A 9266-nucleotide genomic window follows, 5' to 3' on the forward strand; every position below is an offset into this window, starting at 1 on the left:
TGGCTTCGTACGTCCGGCTTTTCCGCCGTGCCATTTTTCACTCGTGACGCGGGGGTATCTTCGGCTATTAGCTTCGGCATCGGAATACATCGTGGCCTGCCACTCAGTATTACATGAGGTCTTGTGACATGATGCTTACTGACACTGGAAATAGCCGTCATGAACGAATTCAGCGACCTGTAATCACCTTCGCTGGACATATGTTTTTACTCTAATTCTTTCAGGCAATACACCACTGCAGTGGTTTATCCGGAATCCCAAGCAGGGGGCGTGGTCATTATTACAGCTACGTGATAACAGCTTTACACGTATAATTACCGACATGTCATTACAGTTGAAACGGCAAGCCCCCTTTTTTGCAGGGGGTGTCACAGGGATGTATCATGGTCTTGATAAATCACTGACACCAAAAACTGAGAATCTCTCCTCGGAGAAGTGTAACCCATTGTATTCTTCTTCCTCCGAGGAGGGTATATACGGACGAACCCTAAGTGAATTCTTAACGACCGAGTCGTTTGGACACATGTAATATATACAGAATGTGAGGCGGAAATTGAAGTGAAGACTGCAAGGAGCTCGGAAGACCACCAACTTACAGTCCGTGAAACAGTTTCTTTTCCTTCCTCACAATCTCTAAATAAATATGTGTCGACACAGTTTACAACAATTCCCACTCTTACCTGTTTTTATTTGATATTTGAAACAACCTCTCATCATAATCACTTTAGTGTAGTGTTAGTCACTTTTTGAGGTAACTTCGCAAAAGTATCATGAGCGAAGTTAGAAATTTCTATTTCGCTTCTCGTCGAAGCAGCCAGAACGCACAACGCGGGCTCCTTTCTTTTTATTTTGCTGCTGAAAAATCCGACGACAGTGACCCCGCCTCTTGCACGTGCGCGGCGCCAGCAGCCTGTCTTCTCCGCATTGTTGCAGCGCGATGTACTGGATGTACGCAAACAATATTCCGACGTGCTTCAGAGTTAGGTCGCACCAGAGCGTTCGTTTGAAGTGCGTGGAGTGCATTTTGTTACGGGGAAGGTGATAAGGCCACTGGCAAGGTTCTATGAAATGTGCGCGGAAAATGGGAACTCACAGAACTTGGAATTCCAATTCCCACTTTGTGCCCAATTGACAAGGTATATTCGGAACTCCGCTCCCAACTTAATTTCGGCATAGTAGCAAGAACTTTCATTTCTCACTTAATTTCATTTTGATAACTTGAAGGTTGTAACTTCATTACATATTTAGCTTAATGACGTAACTCGTAACTAGCAACTTTTGGGTGATAATTAGCTTCCCCGCCTCTGCTTAAATGTACTTTATTGGCGATGAATATCTAAGAAATATCAGCTGCGTGCTCTGATGGAACACTCGTGTCCGATGGATGCTACATGCATGCCGAACACATAATTCCCCAAAACATGACATATGCACCTCAGATAAATAAGAGACCTATAGTGACCTCTGTGTATTACATTTAAAACAAAAGACGTCCACAAAAACAATGCCAGCCCGATCTTGTCCTATTTGGATCCCAATCACACAAAGGAATAATAAGCAATCTAAGAAGACTTGATCAGCACGACAGCAATCTACTGTCGCCTAGTAAAACGCGCGTACGCGACCGAAGGCGGAGGCTCAAATCCAAACCCATCCAATATACATATATACGCACATTATAGCTGTAGGCGAGCAAATGAGTCAAACAGAGCAACCGCAACGTGCAGACCGCGCGACAGCAGAACGCCAAATCGCATCTCGATCTAATCTACCGCTCACATTCGCAACATACAATTGTCCCCGGCTACATGACATTGCCCTCCGCGCCCCACTACGCCAGAGAGTAACGCGTTCCAAACACTTTCCCTCCCTGCGACCGCCGGTACACAACAAGTCTGCCAGGCATCTGCAGTGTCACGCCCATGCGCCCACACCAGACACGAAACGCGAAGCGTTTATGTTCGCTCGGTGCACTCCAATACACATTTGTCATTCACTCCGCACGCGTTCGCACAAGTAACTGTCACGACACGTGAAGGTCAGACATCGACTAAACATTGTCGGCTTCAAAACCTATTATGAGGACTTCGAAACCTATCCGTCATCTTCAAAATCTATCGCGCAGACTTCAGCTTCAAAACCCATCCCGCTGACTTCCCCGTAAAAACCATCGCGCTGACTTCAAAACCCAACACACGGACTTCGACTTCCAAACCCACACACGCTGACTTCAACTTCAAAACCAATCACGCTGACTTCAACTTCAAATCCCACCACACTGACTTCAACTTCAAAACCCATCACGCGGACTTCAACTTCAAAACCCATCACGCGGACTTCAACTTCAAATCCCATCACGCGGACTTCAACTTCAAATCCCATCACGCGGACTTCAACTTCAAAACCCATCACGCGGACTTCAACTTCAAAACCCATCACGCGGACTTCATTCAACTTCACATCACATCATAGCCCTTCATTCAACTTCAACTTCAACTTCACTTCACATCATGCCGCTCATTCAACTTCAACTTCAACTTCACATCACATCATGCCCTTCATTCAACATCACATCATTCTCTATGAGGTGATGGTGAATGAAGTCGGTGAAGGCCATCATGAATGAATTCGCCGACCTATGTTCAGAACACGATGAGTAGAAAAGCAACGAAACGTCGGGTTGCTTATCGTTAAGGGATAACAAGTGAAGATAATGTCGCATGCTTAGATGTAATTTATATCGCATCAAATACATTGCGGTGTAGTAGGTATTTGATGAGGCAATCGTCTGTAAAGCATTGCGCGGTCCTACGTTTGTCACCCGGTCAGTGTCCGAAGCGACGAGGGTTTATCTGATCCGTGATTAAACCGTGGAAAACTGTTTATCCGCACACTTGGTGCGCCGTCCTACTTATTTCGGCCACTTACCGGCCTAATAAAACGCGAAAGAATACGCATCACAAACCCTTAATTCTTGCACTAAGCACGAGTCCGACTCCTGCGCTCTAACCTGTGAATCGCTGCGAGAAACGGTTTCTGAAAACTGTGTGAAATGAGAAAATATACGATTTGTTGCTGCTGCTTTCTCTATTAAAACCGTGCTGTCTCGGGTAATACTGTGAGGTCCTGTAACGGCCCTTTCCTTGCCTTCGATACACAATCCTTGCATGCTTGCGCCTGGACGCGGTCCTTATGCGATAGCCGATTTCGAATGCGAGAAAACAAGCACAGTTAGATTGCAAGGAATAGCCATTGCACTTCGTCTAACCAACTGTACGCGTATTTTACAATCAGTGATTTGTGGAGGCCCCCCTTACTACAACCCTCAGTTGCTTGGGGTCAGGTTGTGGATTCGATTCCGGCTGAGGAGGCTATCAGCTTTTCGGCGGGTACAAGTTGTACAAGTTGCTTATAGATTGTGCACGCGCTGCGAGCGACGTCCAACGCATTGCCAATCCTACCCGAAGGGTTCCCAGAAGCGCAAATATCCCTCAAGTCTGAGCGAGAATACGGCGATATGCACAGACCGACCACTGTTGCATCGCGTATGATCATTGTTGTAAGCAACAAATTATCAATTGCCAGAGAGTGAGAGATAACCTCAGCAAGCAACGACCTTGCACTGAGCTCGTGATGCTCTTGATAAACCACCCATAGACACTGTTCCGTTTCTCGGCCGGCGCGGTGCGATCCTCTGCATTACACGGAAAGGGCACGTGATACGAAACAGAAGAGTACCTCGGATCCCCACAAAAATCCGTCCGCAAGGCGCGCAGCGAGCTTCAGCGCATCCATGTAAACAATCGCACGTGGTCGAGTGCCAAGGCCGTGACCAAGCGCTCCCATGCATTGGATAGGCCGGTAAGCACACCAGTCATTCTAGCTCACCATAATTGAACTTCACACGTGTTATTCTCGGTCAGTGTGACCAATGTATCACAGTGGCAAGCCATATACAATATGACCCGCAATATTTCAGACGCCCTCAGAATGAACAAAGCGTTTACGTCAGCATCTATGAGTGAAGTGGAAAGTGCCGTGAAGTCATGGCTGCGCCATGCAAAAGAGAGGATGACAGCACGGGAGAAGCTAGCATCACGTTCAGAGGACATTTCTACATGATCTCATTCATTTAATTTAGTGTGCTTCAGTTCTGTGTGGTACGCTGTATCACCTTAAGGGAGACAGGGCAGCTCACCTTTGCTGTGTACTTTCACACATCGTCTAGGACGATTACATAAGGGCGTTTGGACTTTTTGCTCTCGTTGTGCCAAGTTATCAACAAGGTTAGTAAAGTACAGGGTGAACTTAGCAAAGGTAACACATTTCGATCATTTCGAAAAAATAGAAGGTGACGTCTCTGGCGCTTCAAACTTTGCACACTTAGTCATTTATCTCAAGTTTTATCCAATCTTTTTTTTTTTTTCAAACCTTTTATTTCGTAGAAAAAAAGTTAGGAACCAAGCAAATTGCCACCCCATTTATTTCCAATGGCCTATACCGCCCGAAAGCTGCCATGTTTTCCTCTCTCTGCTTTACGTTCACATCACCATGTATAGGTGGTGCTGCTTCGAAACCCTGCTTCTGGTCCATCCGGTTACTGGTTGTTCCATAGGTACTGATTTTGCTTCGTCTCCAAGCTGCGTCACCTATACGTGGTGATATGAACGTGAAGCAGACAGAGGAAAAAATGGTAGTTTGCGGGCAGTATAGGCGATAAGAAGTGCATGGGGTGAGGACTTGCTTTGCTTCTAACTTAAGTGATGGCATCTGGAAAAGAATAATAATAATAATAACGGTAAAACTTCGGGCGAATGACTATCGGTCTGCAAAGTTTGAAGCGCCAGAGACGTTATCTTGTGTTTTTACGACTTGATCGACATGTGTAACTTTTGCTAAATTCACCCTGTACTTTACTAACCTTGTTGTACACAGAATATCCCACCTACTGTGTCGGCCCTCATTAGTACGGCGGTGAAAATATGGGATCAGCCTTATTTACCTTCAGATATGTTCCGATGTCCAGAGGATCAGAGATGTTAGGCACGCTTCAGTTAATTTCCTGTGTGGCAATTAGATCGAGCTGAAGAACGTTCTATGCCATTTTTTGACACTTCGTATAGTTATTACATTTCGTAACATTTTATATTATAACATTTACATTATATTATGTTAGTTCTTCATACCAGTCATTTTCATAGCGGAGCTTTGTTACCGTTTATGATGTCAGTTGTTCATTACGGCTATAACCCTAGTCAAAGCACTGTATATACGATGGTACCCTTATTAACACCATCGTTACAGTCGTTATAATAGTATGTAAATTTTCCATTATTCCATAGATCCCTTTGTGGCCATCATAGACATCATATTATAGTGGCTGTGATATTCTGCAATGAGTGTTATGGCTACAACTCTCGTCATATCATTCTCGATACCTTCGTACCCTTATTTTTCAGCACATTATAGCACAATCTCCTTTAGTCTATTGTTTCTGTTATATTATGTACACTATTCATGTACATCATAGTAGTCGTTGTCATAGTAGTCATAGCTAGGTCCATAATAGTCACTGTGATATTCTGCACATGATGCATGAGAGCTGCTTGACCTTGTGAAAATGTGTGCTACCAACTTTAGTCAATGCATTACTGTCGTACGCTTAGTAACTGTTGCCAGTTAGTGTACTACAACAGTGTTCCTTCAGTCTGTTGTTATGTTGCTAAACGTTCCAATCTTTTAAAGTTTCCTTAACCATATAAGTCATGTAATATATAGTCATTGTGATATTTTGCCACATGATGCATAAGAGCTGCTCTGCCTGGTGAAAATGTCCCATAATTCTAGTCACAGCATTCTCTATACCAATTTATGCCTTATTAGCAGTTATTCTTTTGTACTTTTACATAAGCATATTATGTGAATTAATCTTAGACAGAGAGTCGAACCGAACCCGAACCGAAAACCGTTATTAGCCGTTATTTTTGACCGAACCGGAACTGAACCGAACCGGAAGAGTCGACGCCATCGTGGAGCTGAACCGGGACTAAACCGGTAAAAAAATACCGGTTTCCGGTTCAAATAACGGTTCACACGGAATTAAGTGCGAAACTTTGGATGTTGTGCATGAACACAAAAACTATTTTTCGTATTTTTTCTTCATTTATTAGCTTCGTAGAGATCGTCTAGGACTACTAACGTCTAAGACATGCACATAAATATATATAAGATTTAAAGGTCAACAGGAAATTAGGGACAGTTTTGGGTAGTAGTCATTAAGTGACACATTATAATAACCCAGGCAGCACGCCAATATTGGACCCACATTGGACCAATATTGGCAATTAGTGATGCCAATATTGGCCCAATTTTACAAATGCAACCCGGCCCAATATTGGTCCAATATTGGCATGCCAACATTGGTTTCCCATATTGCCAGTGCACTTCCCATATTGCCAATTTTAACCCCTTTTGCCATTTTCATTATTTTTAAATGAATTTTAATACTGAACCACTGAGACACTACCTCGAAACATGCTGTGTGACGGTTGTGTGCTGAGCATGGTAGTTTGTGTGTTAACAACAGCCACGGACACGAAAGGGTCTGCTTCGATGAACACTTTATTCAGCAACAGTGCTGGTCCTTCCAGACCATTTAGAAATTGAAAATGCAAACTAATAGAAAAGTGCAACAATGTTAATGAATTCAACATAGTGACCTATATACGTGGAATGCAATAGTGTTGCCCTCACTGTTCGCTATAGCATTGCAGAGTACATATATGCCAAAATACGAAAGGCAGTTAACTACGTGATGGAATGTAATAGTGCGAAATGGATTATGTTAAGTACGCGGTGAAGTGCAGTGGGTGAGCGGTGGTGGCATTGCAGGCACACTCGTTGCAGCTGCTGGAGCTTCCAGCCTGGCCCGGCGTCCTCCATCACGGTCTTTGGCTCCCGCAAGGTATCGCCCCACAGCGTGCTCAATGGCAACTCTGTCGTTGGAGGAACGTCCTTCGATTGCACCTATAGAGAATTGTAATGCATGCGAAAGGTGAAGTATGAGAATACGAAACATCGAGGGCAGTAAACTCCATGTGCTCTACAGCTAGCTTGTTTGCAGAAATTGAGAACTATATACACAATGTCAAATATGCTGACATCACTGAGGCGCGCGATCCACATATGTGAAGTTAAGAGATGCTGGCAGGAAGCGCTCATTTGGCTATGGTCATCCCTTTCAAGCAGCCTAGAAACTGAGTCTTTCATATACTACATGGCATAATTTATTTAAATGTTTTGCTTACCGACGACAACTGAGCACATGTTTGTGCCCTCAAAGGGCAGTTTTGAGCCTTTCCTTCCCTTCATGTTAAAGAGGACCTGCAGGGCAGGAGTCATCACTCGTGACATGATTACTCGTGTTGTGCCCTCAAGGGTGGCACCTCCAAAGGCACTGAGATACCCTTTCTGCAAAAACAAATTTTCGCAGTGCTGTAGAGCCACACAAAATACATCCTTTTATATTATGCACTTTTGCAAGCACCATGCTTTTATGAATGATATGGCACTGATACGCTTGACAGATGGCAAGACACCAGAATATGCCTGTAAAACACTGAAAGTACACATCGTGGCAAATAAGAGCATGATGTCACACATGTATCACATCTATAATAATCATTTATAATAAGGCATATTTAAAGGTGTGCCTAGGCTTCACGCTGACAAAAGTAATGGCATACCAGTGTTTGACGCGCACATTTGTCTTCAAGCTGCTTCTCAGCTGCTCTGAATGCCTCCATTGTCCTTAGCGGGAGGCGTAGGTCGTCGACGTCAAACGTATCCTCAACTAGGTCTGCAGTACTTTGGCTCTGGAGTTGTGAAAGGCGGTGGAAAACATCAAGCTGAGCTTGCTTTATGTCCTGCAGAGTGCTCAACATTTCTCTGTTCTGCTGTTTGGCCTCCGCAAAACATTTCAAGATGTGACGATCGAGAGCTACAAATGGAAAGGGAGAACTGTTAGCTGGGAACAGGAAATTTCATATTTTTTTTATAATTTCAAGGACTCTCTGACCACAACAATTCAAAAATTTGTGATGAAGCTGATGAGAATACTGGTTGCGTGGTCTCCTTTAAGTCTCTGTGGCTACCACTCAACTCACGGGCGAGTGCCTCCAATGTTACTGGCGGTGTCTTCCTCCCGTCAGCTGCAAGAAATGCTATAACCATTTAAATATCTGTTGGGCCTCCGTACTTTCGCCTTACATTCATGTGGACTCAGTTCAAGAACACCATTGGAAGGATGTTTTTCTTGGTGACTTGGAGTCGACAGCGGTTTGGATGCAAAGTCCCGTGCAGCAGTAGGACGCCTCTTCTGATTCGGAGTCAAGGATGGTTCAGAGGGCATGCCTACAGTTGGGATCTCATATCAGTAAAGCACAGCAAGTAACGAAGCAGCAAAAGTTCTGCACAATCAAAAGTGGCCTACTCATTTCCTCCGTCTCTGCACATTGCTGAGTTTCGTTATCTGACACATCCATATCCATGATGTCAGCAGCTGTTACTGTGGCTATACAGAGTGCAACATGAATCGCATACAATCATAAACACCTTTGTAAACCTACATTTCTTGGCATTGTGGTTCACTGTCTGCAAAGGTGTCCGTGGTGCTGGTAACTTCCCCTTTGGTGGCACAGGAAGGGCTGATGATGAATTGGTGGCGGAAGTCCTCTGAGCACCTGCAGAAGGTATGTGGATGAAGCGACACAACTTGGGCACACGCAGCCACTACTTGAGAAGGTTAACCTCAACCACTCCCTTCCCGCAACCCCCTCCCACCAGAAGGTAGCACACACTTGTTCATATGAACTCCATGGAAAGTCATATTAATGCCTTATGAAAGTCTTACTAATATATAAATCATCACCATTTTCTGAGTCAGTGTCATTACTGGTAGAATCACAGTGGGACGTATACTGGCATCGCTCTTGGCGTCGCAAGGCCTGCTTGTAAGTGGCTGCAATAAAAGAAAACAAATTTTCTCTGAGTGGCCCAGGATAGACTTTACATAAACGCAGCTGGTAAATTTAAAGTCTCTCTAAAGTCTCTAACTAAGGTATGCCACAACATTGCAGTGATGATCGTAATGGTCAGTACTTTTGCCTACAATGCAATGCAATGTCAAACGAAAAATTCACACGCAGCAAGGTAGGATGACGACATAGTAGCATACCGCATTTAGATAAACGCCGTGATGGCACGAT

The 9266-nt window shown here is 44.2% G+C and overlaps 1 protein-coding gene across 2 annotated transcripts; it reads right to left on the reverse strand.

Moving 5' to 3' along the window:
• Window positions 1-6596: 6596 nt before the first annotated feature.
• LOC135367391 (uncharacterized) lies at window positions 6597-8871 on the reverse strand. 2 transcript variants are annotated; one of them, XM_064600648.1, is made up of 6 exons: window positions 8614-8871; window positions 8269-8412; window positions 8166-8210; window positions 7746-7999; window positions 7308-7470; window positions 6597-7026 (listed from the first exon to the last, which is right to left on the reverse strand). In XM_064600648.1, exons 2-6 carry the CDS (start codon window positions 8408-8410, stop codon window positions 6845-6847), a joined length of 786 nt encoding a protein of 261 aa, XP_064456718.1. In that variant the 5' UTR covers window positions 8411-8412; window positions 8614-8871; the 3' UTR covers window positions 6597-6844. The 2 variants fall into 2 exon arrangements, with proteins under 2 accessions (XP_064456718.1, XP_064456709.1); XM_064600639.1 differs by lacking the exon at window positions 8614-8871 and adding an exon at window positions 8492-8540.
• Between the last annotated feature and the right edge of the window lie 395 nt (window positions 8872-9266).

The sequence above is a fragment of the Ornithodoros turicata genome, chromosome 1 (genome assembly GCF_037126465.1).
Source record: "Ornithodoros turicata isolate Travis chromosome 1, ASM3712646v1, whole genome shotgun sequence".
In the NCBI taxonomy this organism is placed as follows: domain Eukaryota; kingdom Metazoa; phylum Arthropoda; class Arachnida; order Ixodida; family Argasidae; genus Ornithodoros; species Ornithodoros turicata.